Genomic DNA, 23,242 nt, shown 5'->3' on the forward strand with positions numbered 1-23,242 from the left:
GTAAAAAAAAAGTAAAAGATTTGCCATCATTATAGTTAACAGCTTGTTTTTGTTCGGGTTTTGTGACTTATGCCCTTTTTGCTGGTCGTTTTGTGACTTATGCCCTTTTTGCTGGTCGTTTTGGCAGTGTTCAGGATGGCGCCGATGTGTGAATACTGTTCGTTTGTGTCGGAAGTTTCTATTGTGCGTAGTTTTATCCACCCTGTAAATTCTTGTTTCCAAAATGATCTTCCATAATAAAATCATTGAAACAAAGAACAGTCTCTGTTGCAACACAGTGAAACCCTATGGGCAGCCGGGGCACGGCGGGCGACTAGCGGAGGGCCAGCGGGGGGCCGCGGGCGAGCTCCGCCAGCAACAGGAGCAGGCCGGCCGCGCACCCCGCCGCCACCAGGCCGAAGGCGGGAGCGAGGGAGGCCAGGTCCACGCTGGCCACCTGGGCGCCCTGGGACGGGCAGCCAGGGCGCGGCGGGCGACTCCGGGTGTTCTCGTGGTCCCACAGCCCCGCCTCCACCACGCGGCGCATCCTGCAGCACACTCGCCGTATCACTGTGGCGGCTCAGAGCCATCATGCACATGAGTCGGGGTGAATAGAAACAGTCCCTTCAGAGAATATTGGAAAACTAATCATTCCATACATAAGCACTCATAATAATAATAATTTTTTTAAATAACTAACATAATATAACACTTTGAAATTTTTGATTTTTTACATAAAATGTTTTTCAGCAGATTGTTTTATGGTACTATTTATTTTAAAGTCTTAAAGTATTGTTATATCAGATGTATATTTTATTATATTTTAAAAAAAAATTTCACTATACCACATTCATATGAGGGGGTTCGGAACATAATTGTGAAAATCAAAGATTTTGCAGTCTTGAGTTAGCTACATATATTTCACCTTTGAAGCATGCAAATTATTGATTGGTAGGGTAAAATTAAATCTGCTACATTTCATGCCTTACATCATGTTTAAACTTAATGTGGTTTGAAGCACATTCAAGTTGATGTCAAATATCATGGAAGTGTAGGGTTTAAATTGTTGTTCTCTTAAGACCACATCCAGTGGTGATCTTTCTCTAGCACTATCACATTACCTGATCAGCCTATACAAACAATATTGCATTTATTTGACTTCATCAAAAGTGCTCTCTTCATTCGCACAGGCAGTTATGTCACCTAATTGCCTCACTGGGGTGTGTGTGCGACTGCACGAGTATAATGCAGCGCAGGTGCTGTGCAGTGTAGCGCTACGAACGACAGCCGCCACCGATATATCAATTGTCGATCGATTGGCAATCGATCAGGGCATAACTGTCTATGTAATATTGTTAATTCACGTAATCAGTGTCAAGCAGACAGTGTGCAGTCAGATTTAATTGTTTAATAAATAATGACAACTTCCTAGAAATGCAAAAGGTGGAAAGCACGGCATGGGCTATTCTTTGCACACGCGGGAATCGAGCCAAGGCCCTTGAGGATTTCATAACCGTGTCCATTAGTAATTAGCAGTTACATGGACATACCATTACAACCAGAACTTCATTATTCTCAAAGTAAAATACCTACCAAAAGACATGCTGCATGTAACTCGTGTATTGCTGCTTGGAATAGACCTACCATGTTTATCGGGCACAAGAGAAATTCTAAATTCTGTCTCATTTTACCTCCATCGCCCAGTAAGAAAGCTTGTTTTCAAATTCTGCATGGCAGTAAAGTTCTACAGACCCGTGGTTTAACATACCTAATAAATACACTAATTTTGTGCAACTAAAAAAAATTGTTTCTGGGAGGGACCTGTGCCCTAGTTACACCATTGGATATTAAATTATGTATTTATTAGTCATTAAATAATCTTATTAACTATGAAATTAAGATGTGCTGAAAACTAGCCTTATAATCATAGTGGAATTGAATGTTGAATGATAGGAAATATAAACCAGGGGAGCATTCAGGGAAAAGAGAGTGGTGGTGTTATGAAGTTGCGGCGCAGAGTAAGTGCGATCGGACTGACGCACCCGTAGGTGAAGGCCTCCTTGAAGGCGGAGCCGAAAGGGTAGACGTAGTAGCCCATCTCGCCCGGAAACAGCTCCACCTCGCGCAGGTCGCACTTGAGCTCGTCGGGGAAGGTGCTCTGTATGGCCCAGTAGGCACGCACGTCCTCCATGTGGAAGGCGAACCCCTGCGTCATGACTCGCCGCAGTCCCTCCTCCATGCTGACGTAGTGGTCTCCGTGCGGCGCCATCTTGCGCGTGTACAGCTCCCGGATCAGCGAGTTGTTGGTGATCTGCGATCCGTGCACAATGCTCTCGCTTTCACATGCCACCTTTCATTGCAGTTCTTTAAGGGTGTTTACCATCAATTTAACACATTAGCTCTCCTGCGCCGTCCAAAATTTTGCCAACATAGATTTACCAAGTTTATCTACTAGCAAAAAAATTATCATTTAGTTGAAGTTTTGGGCCAAACCTCAAAAAGGTTATTATATGTATGATGAGAAAAGTTGTGGCCAAATAACAAATGCTAAAGCGCTATCGAAATAATTCCATTATTAATAGCACTGACAAGAGGTAACTGAATAACCAATAATGTGTGCGACGAGCCTTGGTAGAGTCTACAAGATTGGTAACAGGTAGTTTGGAGGCCACAGTAATACTAGGTTCCTTCACCATGAGCCTCTGTGCATAACAGAGTGACATAAAACCAAATTAAATAATCATACCCTCGCCGTTGCGTGTTCTGATCGCAAACAATCTCAGGAAAGAGTGTGAAGTGGGAAGGAGAGGGGGTAGACTAATGTTGGAAACAGCTAAACCTTGCCTTATGCTCATGAGGTCATCTATGGTCGAATTCGAATTGCTTACAATTTTTTTTCCATTCCAACACATAATATTTTCTATGTAAAGTAATACAGTAGAGCACCCCTCAACCGTAATTCCCACAAACGGAACTCCCGATATCCGTTACTAATTTTCAAAAAAAAAAATTAAAACATTACAAAACATCTCCAAAACATTTCCGCACTGGAATGAGGCGTTTTTGCTTTTGCCTGACTGTACATGTATTGTAGGCGCGCGCGCGCACGTCTGTCAGAGAGCTAATTATAGCCAGTCTTTCTCGCGGAATGCGTAAATACACCGCTGGTTTTCGCGTCGGACGTGAATTACTATAAAGATGTTTATGCTATAAGTAGTTTTATTGTTTCACTATGTCAAGTAAATGGAAAATTCCGGCCGGCCCGAGAGTATTTACACGACTCCCACTATACACGCTGACACACGTGATAGAGAGTAACATTTACTTCCAACGTGTGATGCTTTCAGTTTATAGACAATAATTAATTTAGTGTACAAATATGTATTATGTACATATTTATACGTTAACCAGCTGACCCGGCAGACTTCGTACTGCCTAATTAAATTGCAATAAAGTCCTGTCAAAATGATTTGTAATGTGACATTGTTTTGTTCCTACATATTTTATAGTCGGGGCAAAAAATTCTCCTGAACATAACCGTCACCCTGGTAATAGGGTGTTGTGAATAAGAAATATAATTAAATAAAACATATAAATAAAAAGATAAATAAAAAATAAGTAATCTCTTTATTGTTAATCATGTGAAACATAATAATTTATATTTTCATTGTAGTGCATGATTAGATCGGTAATTAGCTTGGTTTGTAGCATTTCGGGTTCTTCTACCTAAATTGATTCGTCTAATAGGAGGCATATCTATATTATAGATTATTTTGTCACATGCAATAATTAGCGATCATAGGTAAATAAACACTGCACAAAACACTATATAGGTAAGAATTTGTTTCGTGTATAAGTTGACAAAAGCAAACTCATTAGGGTAGGTAACCTAAAATCCAAGAAAAAAACACACTGACATTGACAGTTTGTTGTTGTTTGAACTTTTTTTTTTTTTAATTTGATATGACTTGGAGTCAAATCCTTCAAGCCGTATTTAAAATAGGGAAATGAAATAATAAAAAATTAAACTTATGAAATACTTTTGGTAACGCTGGTTTTGTTTGACTGATGTAATGACTTGAAAACTGATGCATTTTAAAGTAAAACAAATGAAATAATATCGTGAAGCCGACCAAATTGAACTATTCGATTTCGGTTTATTTATTTATTTTTTTGTTTATCTGTGCTCCAACGCACACTGTGTTGATAGATATGATTGAACTTTGTACAGAGGTAATAAAGTGCAAATTGACTCTTAGACGTTAGGAACATACCTACATTGTTTAAACAACAATGAGTGCTCGTTTTAATTAGAAAACTTATGTATGGGAAAAAGAAAAGGGCTGGTTTTAGGGTTTTTCCGGCAATTATTCGATTTTTTCTCGCCGTAAAAACCATCTTTGAACTTCAACGAACAAAAAAAAAAAATTGGCCAAATTGGTCCAGGCGTTGTTGAGTTATGCGCTTACCAACACATTTTGCGATTCATTTTTATATTATAGATATATGGTTAAACTTTCTACATTCACCTGAATTTCTCTATCTCTGTGATTTTTAACGAGATGCTTGAAGTGTTATTCTTGTGTATGTGAAATGTAAACTGTGCGTGGCAGTGACTATACACTCTCCAGTAAGTGTGAATCACTAGCACGTCAACACAGCAGTAACACAACACTGCACTACCTCCCCCGAACCCTGTTCTTCATCTTCTTCGCTCACGCACGCACCCACCCACAGAGATAAGAAACACTCGCTTGCCAGCTTGCTAGAATGAAGGTAATTCAACCAGCCCGGAATTTTACAACCCGGCACTTTTTGAAAACGTTACGTATGTAGATCTACATATTTTTTTATTGTATGGTTTTATAACTCTGGAAAATATTTACAGTACAACTTTGGCTATACTTATAAGTTTATATGTGCAGCATTTAATGGCATTTTTTTTTTTTTACCTCCCTACTGCAACTCCCCTTACCGGGAATTTTCCCATAACCGGAATAAACCTCCCCCCCAATGATTCCGGTTGAGGGGTGCTCTACTGTAAAAAAAACCGAATAAATATTTGCATTTGTAATGTAGTTAATAAATATAAAATCCCAACCACTGATTGCATTACTCAGCTATTCTAAGTTTTACACGATCTTATAACCTACAGTACTAACCCAATTTGCGTAAGTTTCTGGAGCGAAACCCCAACGCGGTATCTCCCCCAATGGAAAGTTTGGGGGCTAAGCATCCCTAGGTCAAGTTCGGAGGCAAATTTGAAGGCAAAGACTCCAACTGAGGGGAAGCCTCCATTGCGGAAGACGTTTTACAGCAAATTCTCAATGCCTATAAGTTTGATGGAGTGGTACTTCCTAGGGGATTTTTGTGGGCAAAGCCCCCAAGGAATGAAGTGTGTGTGTGTATATATGTATATATATACCATCGACCCCTATATAAATAGCACAAACCTTTATGTTATATTGTAGTTCAATGCAAATTTCTTGCTGCTGTGGTTTTTAACATCAATGTTTAAAAATAGTCACTTCATGATGGCATTTTTAACATCTTCCCTAACAAGTTTCTTATACACACACACACACACAAACACTGGTACAGCATTGGCCTTTATGCATTTTGCTGGCCACCTGCTAACGAGAGTGACTCGCCACTGCGGCTACCTGGAAGTAAGAGCGGCTGTAGACGACGTCCTCGGCCGCGAACCGCAGCGCACTGTCCACGAGGTCATGGGCTGTACGGATGGTGTAGGGCGCCTGGTTGAGCAGTGTGGACACCACGTTGGCAGCGTAGTATGTGTTGAGCAACACGGTGAGCAGTAGCATGATGAGCAGCACGAGGCGCCACGCCAGCCAGCGCGAGTCCAGCCACGTCCCTGAGCATCAGGCAGGCAACTCACGACTGCACACATATCAAGGGGGGTAGCCCCTCCTATGGGACCACCACTGGATGTCGGGGAACACTCTGCCAGAACCCTCTCAACATCTGCCTGGAGACCACAAGAACCAACATCAAGGTGGCAGAGCCATCTGCAATACGAGTCTGATTTGCCCAATATTAAAAACATCTGAAAAAAATTCTGCCAAAAAATCTTTAAAAAAATTTTAAAATAAAGAACATTTTCCCTATTTCAAAGGAAAACTTCCCGTTTCGATGGAAAATTACCTGTTTTAGAACTCAAAAATGCCAACAGCTTTAAAATTCCTAAAAGTGGCTTAAGCGCCATATGGCAAGCCGCCATAAGCAGCCGAGGTCATGACCTCGACTATTAGGATGCCATAGCCACCATTTTGGATTATTCCATAACTGTTGCAATTTTCATTAAGGCCACTTCTTGAAAATCAGTATTTTTTATGGTAGGAAATCATAAAAAAATTTATAACAAAATAATTAACAAATTTAAATAAAAAACATTCCACCATCTTAAATTATGACTTTGTGGCCACCATATTGAAATTTCTAATATCAGATTTTAAAGGGAAAAGATTAAATATTATTAAAAAATGTAATTAATAATATTTTAATAAAATTTAAATAATAAAGCAATTAAATCATGGAGTTCTCAGTTCGAACCCGGCGAAGTCATTAAAAAAAATGACAGATACTTCTTTTCTTCCACGGAAGCCAACGAGCATACAAGCATCCTCCCACCACCAATGCCAAGGTGTAGTATGTATATATCGACAGCTTGTATGACATCATGTCCACCATCTTGTTTTCGTATGCTAGATTGTACTGCTGCCATGTTAGTTTAATTTTCAACCGATAGAATGCAGTGCTCAAATGTCAAGATACCAAGGTGTTACAGTAATGAATGATTACTGCACTCTAGCTGGTAAAAATTAAACTAACATGGTGGTAGCGCACTCTAGCAAACAAAATCAAGTGGCCTCCAGCAGATGAAAAAAAAAATGGCGGACATGGCATCATACATTAGCATTGGTGGTGGAAGGTCAGTCTGCTGTTGGTTTCCGTGGAGGAAGGATTCGTCACCATTTTAATCGAATAACCATGCCAGGTTCTAACTGAAGACACCCTAATGTAAGTGTGTTATTTAATTAAAATTTAAATAAATTTTTTATAAATTTTATAATTTTTCCGAATTTTTTGAATTACGGATCTTCAATATGGCGGCCATGGCATCATAATCCAAGATAAAGAAATGTTTTTATTTAAATTTTTATTAATTGATTTTTTTTTTACATTTGAATATTTTTCCCGATTTCCTAGCATAAATATACAGATTTATGAGATGGTGGCCATAGTGAAAAATGCAATGGTTGTGCAACAATTCAAAATGGCGGCTATGGCATCCTAATGGTCGAGGTCATGACCTCGGTGGCCTATGGTGATTTGCTTTTAGGACTCTTAAGCCGCTTTTAGTAATTTTGAAGCCGTTTGCAATTTTTGAGGTCTAAAACGGGTAATTTTTCACCAAAACGGGAATTTTTTCCTTCAAAATAGGAATTCTTTTTTTTATTAATTTTTTTTTTGAGATTTTTTGGCGCTTGGCATTCCATAATCCAATGTTTGCCACGTTCGTAGGAAAAGAATCTGCATCCATAGAAACTCTGCTGTTCTGACTTGTTTGAGTTTAAATTACTAAAATTGCCTGTCATATTTCGATGCATGCTGTAGTTACAGAATGAACCTGTGACATAAAAGTAGCGCGGGAACGAGCCGCTCAATGCTCTGCAATGCGCAGCACGAGCATCCTGTCTACCTGATCGCCAGAGCATGGTCGCAGTACCTTGCTCGCCCACAATGCCGACGACAAGCAGGAAGAGGTCGCTGCTGGAGGGGATGTCATCCTGGGTCTCTCCCGTCACGTGGACGTAGCGTGGTTGGAGCCAGGCCACGAACCGCAGCACTCCTGCGATCAGCAGCCACAGCGCAAACATGGCAAGCCACAGCGTGCCCGAGAAGGGTCTCACCAGCGCATCGGTGCCGCCAGACACGGGTGGGTGCCGGAACACGGCGCACATCCTGCACATGACCATCGCCACCTGACACCACCTGGTCCTCCCAGCTTAACCTGGCTCAACCCGTCTCCACCTTCCTGGCTCCATCTAGCTCCATCTGGTCACACATGGAACCACCTGCAACCACCTGTCTCTGCCTTCACCGCTCCTCGCAGTTCCACCTGGCACCACCTGACGACACCCGGAGACACCTTGAGTTACCTGGCTGCACCTAGTTCCATCTAGCTCCAGATGTCTCCACCTGGCTAAACCTGTCTCCACCTGCCTTCATATTGCTACACCTGGCTCCAACTGACTCTACAGGAAGCTGACAAGAAATAATGATGTGAATATTTTATGAAAGACAGCTGGAATGCTTCTCATAAGGAGAGAGACATACCTACACTATATTTACTGATATCAGGAGAATAATTAAGTATAAATGACTAACATTTTATCACTACAGCTCCCAAAACCTATACAGCCATTGAAATTTCAAGAATAAACTGTATCTATAAGGGCAAGTTGAATCATTTCTTTGTTATGTATACAATGAAGATGATAATGCAATGCATGTGTTGAATATTTTACTAACATGGAGGATATTCTGTGTATATTTATATAACAGCTTACTTAATTTGAATATAATATATGACAATATGCACAAAGTTGTTCAAGACAAAATATAGAAGAATATAGGTAACTCATGAACATGGAAGTAGGTTGGAGGAATTTGACTCCTGGGACAATGCCCGCAACAATGAAGCCGAAGAAGAATATGGGTCAGAAGATTGAAGAATTATAAGTAAAGCCCGATGCCAACCACCGGTCCTCCCTCTAGTCACACAGGCCGTTTACTACACTGTCACCTCAACAGAGCGTTTGTAGTCAGAGCAGGGCCGCGCACCTCACCGAACAATAGCCAGGGCAGATCAGTGCAACGCGACGAGTGCAGCTGTCACCGCCGGAACTATTTTCTGTATTCATTATGTATCATAGGAAACATTTAAAGGGGGCAACAAGCCCTCCGACTATGTAATCAATTTACGAAGTAATGTAAAGGGTTTATTTGTTTACGCAAACGTGACTTAGGCCCGGTCTCAGATTTATGTGCATCTCCTGTTCGGGAAAAGTAGTTCCGACTTAGCCACCACAGGGCGTGGACAGGCCTGGGGCATCGCTGGGCCACCAACTTCTGCAATCAACATCCACTAGCATTCATAGTAAGTTTCTCTCTTGTTCATCGTTTATCAGCCCCACGGCCCACCCACATATGTGGGTCGCATTACTTATTAATAATGTGCAGGATCACAAACTATGTGATTGTGCGCGGGGCACGATGTTGTCCGCGACTTCATTGAAATGGACTTGATCACTCTGGGCTATTCTCAGCTTCACTCGTACAGGGCCGCATTGTTTTGTGAGGAATACACTTAGGTATTATCGACGCCTGCATTCTAGTAGCCTTGTTTGAAATTTTTGCACAGACGGCACATTGCTTAAGTCAGCTTCAGTTCATATGGCTTAATGTGCACCCACACCTAAGGGTGTTTAACATAATTTGTTTCGGTAATATGTTAGTGTAATTTACCTCAATATGCTTTGTGTTATGTGCATCACTGTACTCTCCAAGTCAAGTAAGGATTTTTTCCTGTTTGCTTCCATTTGTTAGACTGTATGATTAGAACTTAAGTCTTTTTTTGCATCTAATACTGCCTTTCAAAGACAAAGGATGCATCAGAGACTAAAAGAAAATAAAAGATTTAATCTAAAACATGTGACAAAAAGGCTATAGGGGTTAACAGGTAAAAAGTTTGGTAAAACTTAAGAGAACTATAAAAAAAATTAACAATTTTTTTTTACTCCTAGAGCTTTTTTGCTCAATATGTTCCTTGCAGCATCTGTCCGAAAAGTCTGAAATCTTGAATAGAGTGGTGTACCACCATTAAAGTCTTAAAACCACAATATTTACCTATGAAATAGGTTGTCTTTAATTATATTACCTCACTGAAACTATGTACATTTTTGTAATGTTACAATAGGGTGTTTGAAATGGGTATTGATGCCAGCACTCGCCTGAAGCGCCAGCTGTAGGCGCTGCTGTAGTCGATGTACTTCATGCGGTCACGCACAAACACAAAAGTGGAGATGGCCGTGTCAATGGTGCCCTCATGTAGCATCTGCACAACTCCCTCATAGGGCCCACCCTCTACCACGATGCCGAACTTATCTGCCACCAGCATGTCCAGCCTGCAACAGGAAAAGACAGGGGTGTCCCGGTGGTCAGCACAGACACAAACTTGTGGTCCCAACATTGGGACCACGCTTCACAGGGCTTACCCTCTACCACGATGTAGAACGTATCTGCCACCAACATGTCCAGCCTGCAACAGAAGCAGACACTGGTGCCTACTGTGGTCAGCATAGACACTAACTTATGATACTTTGAAGCCATTACAAATAGTACTTTTCAAGTACTAGGTTATGGTTTCAACCATATTTTCACATGCCTCGGCAAGTAGCTGGAATGCCACCTGATGCTTCTGCAAGCTTGCAACTCTCGCGCGCGGGTTCAATGTTCATGTGCAGGGGGCAGTAGATGTGCCTCATCCGGGCATCCTCTGTCTCTAGACTTGAGAATTTTTTAAAAATCTTTGTGGTTAACGAGCTTGAATTTAGATACTGTGACTAGTCGTAATTGAATACTTCCATCTTCACATGTGTTGGAAGTATTTTTTCTATGCAATACAAGAAAAAATTTACAGTTGGAGGGTGGGTATCGATCACATGGTCCTTACCACATGGGTGACTGGCACTTGGTGTGTGCTAACTCCTCTGACCTGCTGTTTCATGTGGTTTTGATGTTTTTTTAGTTATTTTATCCCAGACCATAGACTGATTATTATATAATTAATGCATTTAATTAACTCTGCACTGCCTGGAATGAAACCACGGACAGGAATGAATCATTATTTTAACACGTGATTTTTGAAGATTTTTGGAATTTTTTCCCTAATTTCTAGCTTAATAATTACAGAATTTCAAGATGGCAGCCAAGACTGTCAACAATATGGTAGGCATCCTGGCACTGAATAATTACTGCACTTTAGTGAGTACAAATTAAACTAATATGGTGACAGTGCCATCTAGCAAATAAAAACAAGATGGTGAACCAAAGATTGGAGCCCTAACAGAAGGAAACAAGATAGCCACCATGGCATCATAGTGACTGACATAAAATCTGTCTTGGCATTAGTGTTGGGGAGGTCAGTCTGTCAGTGGCTTTTGTGGAGAAAGGATCCATCGCCATTTTTGATCTATTGCCCTCGCCGCATTCGAACCCAGTACCTTTTTTTATAAATTCTAGTATCAAAATGTAATTAAATGAATTTTTATACATTTTAAAAATGTTCCTGTTAAAATCGGATAATAATTACAAATTAACAATATGGCGATAAATTTCAAAATGGCAAAGGTTTGTATATTAAAATTTTATTACTTAATTTTTTATAATTGTATAATGATTCCCATTAAAATCTGATAATAGTTATAGATTTTCAATATGATGGACAATTTTCAAAATGGTGGAGGTTTTTATATTAACATTTTATTACTTAATTTTTTTAATAAATTAATTTTTTCCCCGTTAAAAATTGGATAATGATTACAGATTTTCAATATGGCAGCTGTGACAAAAAGTGCAAAGTGACATCATAATTTTTGTTGATGGCGGCCATAACTAAAAGTGGATCTTTTCTAGAATACAATATGATGACCATAACAAAAATTGCAATGTCTCTAGACTCTAAAATGGTACTGTAACAAAAAGTGCAGCTTTTATAGAATCCAAGATGGTGACCATAACGAAAATTGTAATGATGACATAATTAAAAATTGTGGAAAAATTTAGAATCCAAGAAGCGGCCTGGGTCAAGGGCAAGGTCATCCAAGATGGCCGCCGTGACATACCAATACAATATGGCGACCATAACGAAAAGTGCAACGGTGACATAAACCAATATAGTAGTCGGCTCCAGCTGCACAATTTGCACCATGTGCCAGTACCTACTATAATATACTATGGAGCTCATCAAACACACACACAGTCAATGCCGGTACTAACATCGTCACAGCTTACGCACAGGTTTGAATCCAAAGCTCAAGACCAGTCGCTCGCTGGACGAGTGCCCGTCTGCAAGCGAGTACTAGGAGGCGCCATGATCGGCGAGGAGCAACATGACAACCCGAGGAATAGATTTTGAGTCAATCAGTCACGAGTGGCTTCTCATAGCATAAGTATTGTGTCTCCGGACCAGAGACACCGGGAGGACTATCCGGACGGTTGGAGCAGCCAGCGAGGTCATTGGCTGTATGACTGGGTAAATGAACGTTATAGTACAACGAGCGTTTCATAGTGACGACACCTTAACAATAAATGATTTTCAATCCATCCACGCGTCGACCCTATAACAGGTGGAAAAAAAGAACCATGCACGCCTTGTAGGATGTGCCGACTAAATATAATAAAATGATTCTCGCTAAGAAATCAACCAATGGAAAAGCAAACTGTGGTAGAGCAAACACAAGGCTTGGAATTTTAGCCTGATGCCAAATATATTCGCGAAATTTCCGGGTCTCTAGTGGTATTGCCAGTGATTGGTCATTTATTTGGTTGGATTCTCTCACTGGCCCATAGTTCTCCACGTCCACAATAACTGTGATCCTTTGCCGAATCTTGCCTAAAGTAGATGTGTCCGAATTTCAGTTTATTCCGAAATGAAATATCAATTTTTCGATCTCAGTTGTTTGGAAGCTCGCACCACGGAGTCGGGGCTGTACTTGACTCGAGCAAGCGGTGAGCTATGGGCCTCTGGCGGGGTGGATGGGGGGGGGGGGATATGTCCCCTCCAAAAATTCCTTGTGGAGGGGACACAGGGACGGGATACAGGGACAAATTTATATGCTGTTTCGATTCATTACAAGTTTTTATTCTGTTTGAGGTAAACTTTGAACACTGCATCACAATAAATAAGTACCTACCTAACAGAAGCGACAAGGCATGGTTTTTATCTAACTGGTTTTTCTTTGGAATTTCATGGTTTCGTGGATGTTTACCGTACTCTCTAGCGAAGGGATCAGTACTATAAATATATACCCATTGTTATGTCAACACAAACTAGGTGCCGCTGCCGCAAATTCTGTAGCATCGTGTTTCTTGTTGACTAAACTCGCTAAAGCAATGCACAGAATTAGATTTCTTCTAACAAATGATATGTGGAAACTGGAAACTTTTATTTCTTTTTAAAGACTATTAAAACAATACAATGCAGTTACTGTGTTAAAACTTCAAGAAAGGAAAAAAAAAAATAAGTAAATAAATGGTAAGTGATCCATAAGGCAAAGTAAAACGGAATAGTTCATATGAGACCATAGAGTAAGTAAGGTTATCAAGAGCAGTTTATCCCTATACCGTGACCGCCTGGATCTACAGAGCTTAGGCCAGTATTCCAAAACACAAAAATAAGGGTTAAGGTGTTGAATTGCTACACCTTTACCCTAACCATATTCCTAGTTGAAGATAGGACACGGCCAATCCATTGTTTATAGGCAACCGATTTTGGTGTCCTATCTGTTGCAGTTTCGTTGCCAAAATCACGTGCATGCGCAGAGCTCACTTTTTCGTTGATTTCTCCCAGATGGCTGAATCGCATCTGGCGCCATTAACTCATATATAGTCATTTTAATTATAATCGGGGGATGTATAATGCGTTATAGTGTGTAAAATAAAACTTTATAATAGCAAAAACTATTCTGGAATATATTTGAATATTTTGAATACTACTTTTATGGTCATAAAAAGTTCAAGTGAAGATATTGTTGTATATTATTTATATAGGCCCTACGCCCTATTGTTAACTTTAAAACTAATACACGTGAAGGATAATTATTTTAGTGCTCAACCTGTTTGAAAGATAAATTTATTTATTAAAGATTAAACATTTGTAATAGGATTACAGATATACTTTGCCAAGTAAGTATATTTATTTCTGTTTGAAAATGTAATTTAAAATTAATATTGTAATGATATGTGACTTTATTTTCAGCTATTGTGCGATATTATTGAAACCTAAATTAATACTGATATGTTTTGACCTAATTGTATGCCCCCATACTGAAATTTGAATATTTATGATAGTTTATTATAATATAATTTTTGCATTATCTATGTTTACTGTTGTAAACATAAGAAGTGAGAGTGATATTCAGCAGAATAGCACTCAATGGTTTTTTTTTTTTTTTTTTAATTTTTCTTATTTTCAAGTTTCTATGGTTCTCAGAATAAATATATTTCATTAAAGAAATGTTTTGTTTCTGTCTCTTAGAATTAAGTGTATTTTGTGTGCTATTTTCCCAAGTGTGAATTCTCTCGTCCCAAAGCATTCTACACAATTCTTCATTCAACATTACATTATTATCATTACATTACATACAATACATTCTATTTGGATATTTTTACTTCTATTCGCCAAATATATTTACAGCCCACGTCCCCCCCCCCCCCCCCTAAAATTACTTACCAGAGAGGTCCATGGGTGAGGCAATAGTTTCTCAAGCGGCGTGTACTCGTTTGCTCGAGTGTAGTGAAGCCAGAACAGTAGTGCACTGCTCAGGACCGAGAGCGGGAAGTGGCGCAACTCACGTGAAGTTGAAGAGGCTCCTCAGCAGCAGGAAGATGTGGTAGTTGTATGCCGCCATGGCATCAACGAGCCGGGTCTCCGGCCTCAGGAGGTCGCGCTGCGGGTCGTGTAGCGCCGTGTTGGGCTGTCGACACACGCACACCTCCATTGCAGCTCGCGCCATACCTCCTGCTCCGTCATTCTACAAGTGCTGCTGCTCGTGTCATTACTTCAGGTATGTAACTCTTTCCTAGGTTGCTTGCTTTTTGGATAAAAACATATCAAAATCATCAGTTCACTTATCACTGCAGTACTGTAGGAATATAAATAAGAGAAATTTACATATTTCAGCACTGAACCTTTGAAGTTTAAAATTTTAAAGTCATTGCTGGGCTATTTCAAATAAATTATTTATTCATATGGCTATGCATTTTATTGCGAAAATATTTTTAGACCAGCTGTGAGTTAAAACATTGTAGCATTGTCTGTGTTGGTTGGCTGGTTTTATTTCAGGTACATATCTACTGTCAATCATAAGCATGGGTGGTCGGGAGGGTAGCAGTTGGTGTCGAATTTCACCATGAATGCAGGATCGGCTTTAAGTATGAATAGAAGTCAGCAGTGTGGATCTCATAATAAAACTGTCTGTATCCACATAGGCTAGCTAAATGTTTTCTTGGTATCAGGGTTTCGTAGTAGTTTAATGAAAGTTATACATGAGCATCTTTGAAAGATCAAGTATTGTGAGCCCTGCATAAATAGGCTTGTCAAAAACGATGTTATGGACAAGAGACAAATTTGGTTCGTACACTGTACGGTCCTTGAAGGATGGACGGCACACCAGTCTGAGCACACCAGTCGACCTGAGGGCACGTCATTACAAAAACCATCCAAGACTGTTTAAAACAGTGGAGCCAGCAGGAGATACATCTGGGGTTTAAGCCCAGTGTATCAGCGCAGAGGTAGCTGTTAGCTTCACCCGTTCGGGATTGCTCCCTACTAAGGTTACTGGTGGCAGGAACCACGCAGAGGTCGCTACTTGCTAACCACACCACTTGCTAACCACACCACTTGCTAACCACTTCAACCACTTCTCGGAGCACACTATAAATACATTTTGTGGCTACATCTCTTATTCTCCCAATTTTCCCGAAGGTGTAGTTAACTGCGAGCTTAAAGTACTCATTTTAAAATTCGTTTGATGCTACCGGTGCTTGGTGCTCCAATCACACTGGCTACTCACACTGGAGGACTCGGTGTATTTTAGTAACTCTTAACCCATGTTATATTGCTTGCTGGAGGTTTATGTAGTGCACAAGTGCAGGGGTGCCCACAAGGGAAGGGGGGGGGGGGTAACGACGCAGACTGCGTCATTAAAATTTCAGGGGGGGAGGGTTGGTTAAAAGACGAGAAAAATGTATATTTTATTTACATAATTATAGCTTCTAATGTTAAAATACGTTTCTGGTGCTTTGATAATTGAAAGGGATCTTGTAAATCAAATTGGCAACCCCGCACTTTCCCCAACAAAAGCAGTTTGGCATCTGTCGGTTCAGGATGGAAATATTACCTGATATGACCAAAATTATTATTATAAAATCAGTTTTAATTAATGCAAAATGTGATAAAATATAATACTAAAAAAGTATAATATTATAAAATAATTGGGTAAATCATTGAGAAAATGGCATAAAAAATTTCGGGGGTGGGTGGGGGGCGTATCATTAGGTTAGGGGGGGGGTGAGTCATAGTGTTTGGGGGGGGGGGGGGCACCTCTGCAAGTGATTGTCTTTATTGTTCAGTGTAGTCATTAATTTTGATTGATGGGAAGAAACTGAAGGTCTTTTGCGACTTTTGTGGATCTCTGGAGGGTAATCCACATTACATTCCAAAATTTAGTTTGTGGGGGAAATGTTTTGAACAGACATGGTGTTAATATTTTCATCGACACACTGAAAATTACGAATAGGGAGCGACAGCTTCATAGTCCACCCATACAGTGGCGTAGCCAGGATTTGTGTATGGGGGGTGTTAAGAAGCATGCCCCCCCCCCCGTATTAAAGCGGGGGGTCCGGGGGTCCTCCCCCGGGAAAATTTGGATTTTAAGGTGTAAAATAGTGCTATTTTAGCACTTTTCGGTTCTTAAATTTAAATATTGTAATGGTAAAATTATTATTTATTTTAATATGAAATTTGTTTGAGTGATGAATAAGAAATTAATTAAAGATTTGGTGCTAAGGGGGGGGGGGGTTGAACCCCTAAACCCCCCCCCCCCTGGCTACGCCCCTGCACCCATACAACATGTTTTCATCACTTACTCCAGAAATGTGGATAAATTAGATGCATTGTATGTCTCTGGGACATAAGTGACACAATTTTGCTTGATGCTTCGTGCTACTCCACCCTGAATACCTGTTTCCACAAACATATACATATCATAATCAGTCAGAATCTCAGTTTTACAGAAGTGGTACGAAGCATAGTATCTAAAGAGAACTCAGGATAAGAACTGTTGTGCGAGGGGGCTAGACTGTATGTGTCCAAGCACAGTAGACTGCGAACATTTTCAAACACATCTGCCAGAACATCTGTTTTCAGGTACAAGTCAACAATCTCCTAAAGAAGTACACCGAACCATGCCCTAGACCTTTTGGGCATTAGCATATTCTGCCTTGGAATCCTAGAATCTGTCTAAATGTTGTAGAACTTATCAACGGATATAATACTAGTTTCACCTAATCCAGAAAAAGAATCAAATAAATCTAAGGGGAAGACTCATATGAGTGTAACCCACTCTAACTCATCAGGTGCGAAAAATTCAGCAACACTTATAAACTTGTCTGCAGGTAAAAACTCGGCGAGTAAACTGAGACCATGACTCATGAAGCAGAACATATCAACAAACTGGATACTGAACTCATTACATAACTTCATGGAAGCTTCGTCAGCTTCTGCAGAGTTAGGAATTATGAATATATCTTTATTGTCATATGTCAGTTTCCTGCTCATAAAGTTCTGATCATATGCCTGGTTATGGAAAAATACAATCAACTTCGTACTGTGTCTGTAAAGATTGCAATCATTACATGCGGCCCCCATATATTCGCCGGCGAAGTGATTGTAATCACAAACTTTCTTTGCAATCCTCCAAACTTGCCACCACAGTAACAACACCTCACTGCTTGCAGAAAACAAGTGTTATGTGCATGTGACAGTCGAAACATTGTAACAGACATAGAAAATATACCTGTACATCGTGTCCAATTTAGATAATGCGTGAAATAAACCTGTCCTCTGTATCGTAACCTCTATACACTTCAGGCTGTGGTGGAAGTGATGAAGTAGGTTTGCAGGAATTATGGTGTTATTAGCTTTCACATATATGCTGTAGCTGTTAGCCTTGTGTTTTTGGTACTCTAACATGTATGGCGCATCTGGATTCGGTTGACATGTATGGATATTCTAAAACAATATCTTCAAAATCACAAAAAAAAAAAACACAATATGCAACTTAATAGCATAGTGGAAAACTTTGAACTGAATAACAGATGGCTGGCCATTTTTAATAAGCTGTGGCATTTCCATTCAAACAGCAGCATGTTGTTTGCAGTGCTTGTGGTTATTTTTAATCACTGAAGACCAGTGAGCCTGCCAACCCTTTCATGATCATCTGCTAGAAGCATCATTTTGTATTCACGAATACCGTCATAATGTATAGTGAGTTGAGAGCGCACCAAGGCGGAAAAATGATTGACAATGGTAAAATGGATCAAATTTACATAGGTCAAGATCAGAAGATCAAAATGATGTAATTTTCCTTTTGGAGCGATTCGTGCTGGTTCTCGTCTATGCTTTATATGTTAACAGAGACTCTGGGATTCTATTTCTCTAACTGAAGGAACTGACGAAGTGGAGTAGGAAACTCGATGTTGGTGAAGTAGAACTTCCTTTTCAAGCCATTGTAGCGTTTATTAAATCGCTCAAGATTTCATGGTCCATTAACATGTTTTATTATAATAGTTCATGTTTTTAAATTCTTTTTCTAATATTAAGTTAATTTTTTTGAAATTATTCAATCTAAAATTTATTTATCTATTTAATTATTTTTGCTTTTCTGTCGATCTTTTTTTGCTTTAAATTCATAGTTTAGATTCCTGTTTGTAAAATTTTCACTTAGAACAAGTAAATGTACTACTTTATTTGAACATAAAATTGATAATGACAGCATTTTCTTTAAATTCTGAGATAATAATCCTAAACTATCACTTTTATTTCAACGCCTTACTTGCCGCAGTTAATGTTGTAATCCTAAATGGCTGTCAGAAATGATGTAATCCAAGATGGCCGCAAGAAATGTCATTATCCAATATGGCCACTGTGGATCCCTGGATCTCATAACCTTACCCCCGGTCCCAGGAGGAATAAACTATACCAACTAACACAGTTTCTGCTAGGTGTCTCTATGCGACGAGGAAGACTGACCACAATGGCGGCTCGCACGCGCTGCCCCAGCATGTCCCGGCGGCGCAGGTACTTGTAGCCGGACAGCAGGTAGTGCAGGCCGTGTTCGGTGCTCCAGTTGCCAGCGGGCGACTCCAGCACGCGCCCGCCCTCGCCCGTCGAGTACAGCTCCAGAAGCAGTAGCAATCCAGGTGAGGCCCTCCAGGCCCACGTTACATCGCTGTCCAGCCGCAGCCTCCAGTGCACGTCGTGGCGTGAGTCGGCGTCCTCGGCCCAAACCAGCCAGAAGTGGCTGCCGTTCAGCAGGCCGCGATTCGCATTCTGTGGCACACGCCCGGTACCTGCTCCAGAACTCTATCACACACCCGGTACCTGCACCAGCATCAGCACACACACAGTAACAGCACAAGCATTAACACTCACACACAGGCCCGGCTGACGGTCTGCGGGGCAGGGGGCGAGTCTCGCTCACCTGCTGAAGCAGGAGTCTGTTGCGGGGACAGCTGTGGTCCAGCAGCACAGCCTGGCTGAGGGGCTGCTGGGGTTGGCGCGGGTCCATGTCGTGAGGGGCCAGCACCCAGCCGGGGGCGGAGCGCATCAGGTGATGTGTGTCTGCCCCAGCCAATCACCGCTCCTTCGTATCTACTACTGATTGCAACACTCTCACCCATGAATCCTGCTCATATGTTGGCGATGTGCAAATCAAATACACAAACATTATGAAAACTATTGAACTGCCCTTCGGGGCTATATCGGCGCTACACGATGAGAACCACGGTCTCAGGGGCGACTCCCCCAGAACACAGCCAACCATCGCCCGGGCCATGTCTGTCTCAGCCACACGTATCTCTGTTCCACTCTCGCCACACTTCAAGTGCTTTAATAGTCTTTACCACCGACATGCACTAACTAAAAACTATAATATATTCCAGATATATATTTAATATACTACCAACTTACTATTAATTTATTTTCCCTTGAAGTATAAATACAAGTCTAGACAATTCTAGTATGTTCTACAGTCTTTCGGTGTTGCCAACATACGACATTCTTCGGCTAACCTCAAAAAATACCAACACTTAAAAGGGTAAAAAATAAAAAAAAAAATATTAAATACAACTGAATAAAATTTAACTCAAACTCAGGATACCGAAATAAATACAATACAAACATCTCTCGTCTGTCACCAGGGGTAACTCTATTTCCTGATTGTCCTTTGCAATGCTCTCTGCGACTTTTAACCGTAACTGCTCCTGAGGTATTTCATAATTTGCATGTTTGGAAAGTTATTTTTAATTTAGCTACTCATTCCTGTGATATGGCCTCAAGGGAGGTTTACCCCAGTTGAGGTAGGTGTGAAACCAGCATGCAGTGAACTGCCAGTTTTGTGGTTTACCTGAGTACATTTTCCCTCATTCTTACTTCGCTCTCTCTCGCTCTATGGCTATCTATGTGTCTCTGTCTCTCCTTCTGCCTTTATCTGTTTCCCTGTGTGTTTCTGTGTGTCTGTATCTTTGTCTGGCTGTGTGTCTCTGTCTGCCTCTCTCTGGTCCTGACAGACATACATGTGCAGTTTTGTGTGCGTGCCCGAGTGACTCGAGGACCGCTCCAAGCCGTGGCCTGCATTACACACTCCAGGTTTACACGCGTGCTTTGACGCCGTCTCAGTGGCACATTTTAATGCACCGAAGGAACGTTCGTGTGTACAGGCAGGCTATTCGCCAGTCGTCAACGGCAGTCACCCTTAACCGCGGTTCGCGGTCACTTGTGATGGAACAGCCGGACACAAGTGCCGGAGAACATGTTTATTGGATGCATTTTTAACTGATGTAAAACATCACACCAAAGTGTAAAAATAGAAATAGAGAAAAAAAATTTAATTCGTTACTCTTGAAAAAAGATTATGTCCTCCTAAACATGAATTATGGTGTCAAAGTTAAAATTTGATACATTATTTTACGATACTGTGGTGTTATATAACTGTGTATCACAACTTGTTTCCAAAAATTGGTTTATAAACTTTAATAAGAAGGTATTAGCTGGCAGATATTTAGTACAGTCATTGTAATGGTGATGTCAAGTGAGGCCCGCACCACTAAAGCTGAGATAAAATTGACATTTGATTTTTAAAAAAGGTTTAATACCTTGGTCTAAAGACTGAGGTGGTAAATACACATTAAATAAATATAATTTTTAAAAAGGTTCCACAGTTTTAAACAGGTACAACAATGCTATAATGGGTACAGTCTATTCATAGTGTGGAAGGTAAGCGAGCCATGAAGCCGCGCGCCACTACTGGTACAAGGGGAGCAGCTCATCTCTGTTTCTAGTTGTGTCAAACAAACACCGCCGAAGCCAACACATGTGGACGCCGTCGCCGTTCTCATTGCCACCGAGGGCATGCGATCTCAACGCAACTCATCGGCAATAGCTTCAACTATTTGCTCCGATCAGGTGTCTTGCTTACACAAAGGTTCATTAGATGCCAGGAGTTTCCAACCCAAGGCTCCTTACTTACCGGACTCTGTCCCTTAAACATTCAATTCCCCCACGAATGAGTTTCATTTCAATGTCACAATACAAAAAGACGAAATTAATTAAAAACCAGTAAATATATTTTTTCTAAAAAAAAAATCTTCATTCTGTAGAAGTGCGTAACTTGTATACCTTTGAGATTAGTGGTCACTTCTCCTGGCTACGATCCAAAGGTTCCCGGTTTCTGCCCGGCTGGATCAGGGATTTTCTCTAATGAAAAACTTCCTCTGGATTCAGAGCTGAGTGTTGTCTTGCATATTCAACTTAATACTACCTGTGCGAGGCAATGTAGAACCTCGCCTGAACCGCCGAGGTTACGTGCTTCAGGACAGTGTTCACAGGACCCGAGGACCATCCCAGACTGGCGAGACTCACCCTGCACGCGGCAGGCGAACACGGAGATAAGCCGTGCGCCCTTCAGGGCGAAGTACTGCAGCGCCATCGACGACACGTCTGCCTGCAGCGCCGCCGTGGCGGGACCAGGTACTAGCAGCGCCAGTAGCAATGGCAGCATGGCCTCTGGCACGGACAGTGAGGTCTACATCATGCTGGTGACATGTTGGTCAGCAAGTACAGATCAAGTGTTCATTTGCTACTGCTACAGTTCACCATCTCTCAGGGCTGCAAGGTGTTGTTAGTGTGTTTGACACAACCCTTAATAGCGTCTCAAATGAACCGTGGTCCTTTCAGAAGGGTCACTCAAGTGCAAGTGCGTGGAACATTCCAGAACTTGTCTGGAATTGTTGCGTGAAACAACTGAAAGCAGACGTCAGGACAATCGGACCGGGAATGCAACTACGCCGCATCAATACATTAACAAGTTATTTTTCTTTTTTTCCCCCAAAGATAATCTAAGATTAAAAAAAAAATGTGTCGATGCCTGATAACACCTCTTATTGAAAACACTCACATTTTTTTCTCTCAGTAAACTTACAACAGAGTCTTGCATGTTACATTTTTATCAAGAATTTTGTTAGTTTCCCTCCCAACCAGAGAGTTTTTCTCTATGTCTACAGTTTAAGAGGAATGTGAGTGCATAAATTAGATACATACAAAAATTTTATTTTCTCAGTGATGCAAATTTCATTGTGACTAAAGCATAAACGGAAGGAAACTGCACTCACCTGAAACAGTGAGGTATCGTGGCGGTGTGGACTCGCTGAGGCCAGAAGGATGCTACTGCACACGGTGACCAGTCCTTATAACCCTCCCGCTGTCTATGCTCTCCCCTCCAAGCTGTCGTCAATAATGCACGGGAGTTCTGACCACAGCGCGGCCAGTCCTCAAGCTGCTAACCCACACAAAAGAGAACTATTTCCGACATTGGTGTCTGCTACTGACCACATCACGGACTGTCATTAAAGCCTTTGTTGCTTTATGTTGCAGTGGATTTCCGTCGTTACATAATTTTGTCACATTAATTTCTTTTCGACAAAAATGAGTATATTATGTTATCCGCATTAGACGTCTTAGACACAAAATATTTTTCTTCCACATATCTCCTGTACAACACTAATATATATGTGTACATTCTCATACATACGGTTACGAATGGGGAAGGAAACGGGTTCGTAAGGATAACCCAACTAATTTTTATGAAGTTTTATTATTTACTAATAACTACACTTT

At 40.9% G+C, this 23,242-nt stretch overlaps 1 protein-coding gene across 1 annotated transcript; it reads right to left on the reverse strand.

Annotated features, from left to right (window-relative positions):
- Nucleotides 1-210: 210 nt before the first annotated feature.
- LOC134543210 (uncharacterized) lies at nt 211-22,127 on the reverse strand. The gene is made up of 10 exons (XM_063388111.1): nt 21,989-22,127; nt 19,551-19,690; nt 19,100-19,399; nt 14,641-14,762; nt 10,017-10,190; nt 8,067-8,132; nt 7,730-7,965; nt 5,643-5,854; nt 2,022-2,290; nt 211-527 (listed from the first exon to the last, which is right to left on the reverse strand). Exons 1-10 carry the CDS (start codon nt 22,125-22,127, stop codon nt 314-316), a joined length of 1,872 nt encoding a protein of 623 aa, XP_063244181.1. The 3' UTR covers nt 211-313.
- Between the last annotated feature and the right edge of the window lie 1,115 nt (nt 22,128-23,242).

The sequence above is a fragment of the Bacillus rossius genome (genome assembly GCF_032445375.1).
Source record: "Bacillus rossius redtenbacheri isolate Brsri chromosome 9 unlocalized genomic scaffold, Brsri_v3 Brsri_v3_scf9_2, whole genome shotgun sequence".
In the NCBI taxonomy this organism is placed as follows: domain Eukaryota; kingdom Metazoa; phylum Arthropoda; class Insecta; order Phasmatodea; family Bacillidae; genus Bacillus; species Bacillus rossius.

Excerpts from the sequence above, each read along its gene's own strand:
- LOC134543210 (XM_063388111.1), bottom strand. The coding sequence starts at position 22,127 with ATGCTGCCATTGCTACTGGCGCTGCTAGTACCTGGTCCCGCCACGGCG. Across the intron at positions 8,133-10,016 it reads GCCTACAGCTGGCGCTTCAG|GTGGTGCCAGGTGGAACTGC; the intron begins GCGAGTGCTGGC and ends GGGTGTCGTCAG. Across the intron at positions 2,291-5,642 it reads ACAGCCGCTCTTACTTCCAG|ATCACCAACAACTCGCTGAT; the intron begins GTAGCCGCAGTG and ends CACGGATCGCAG.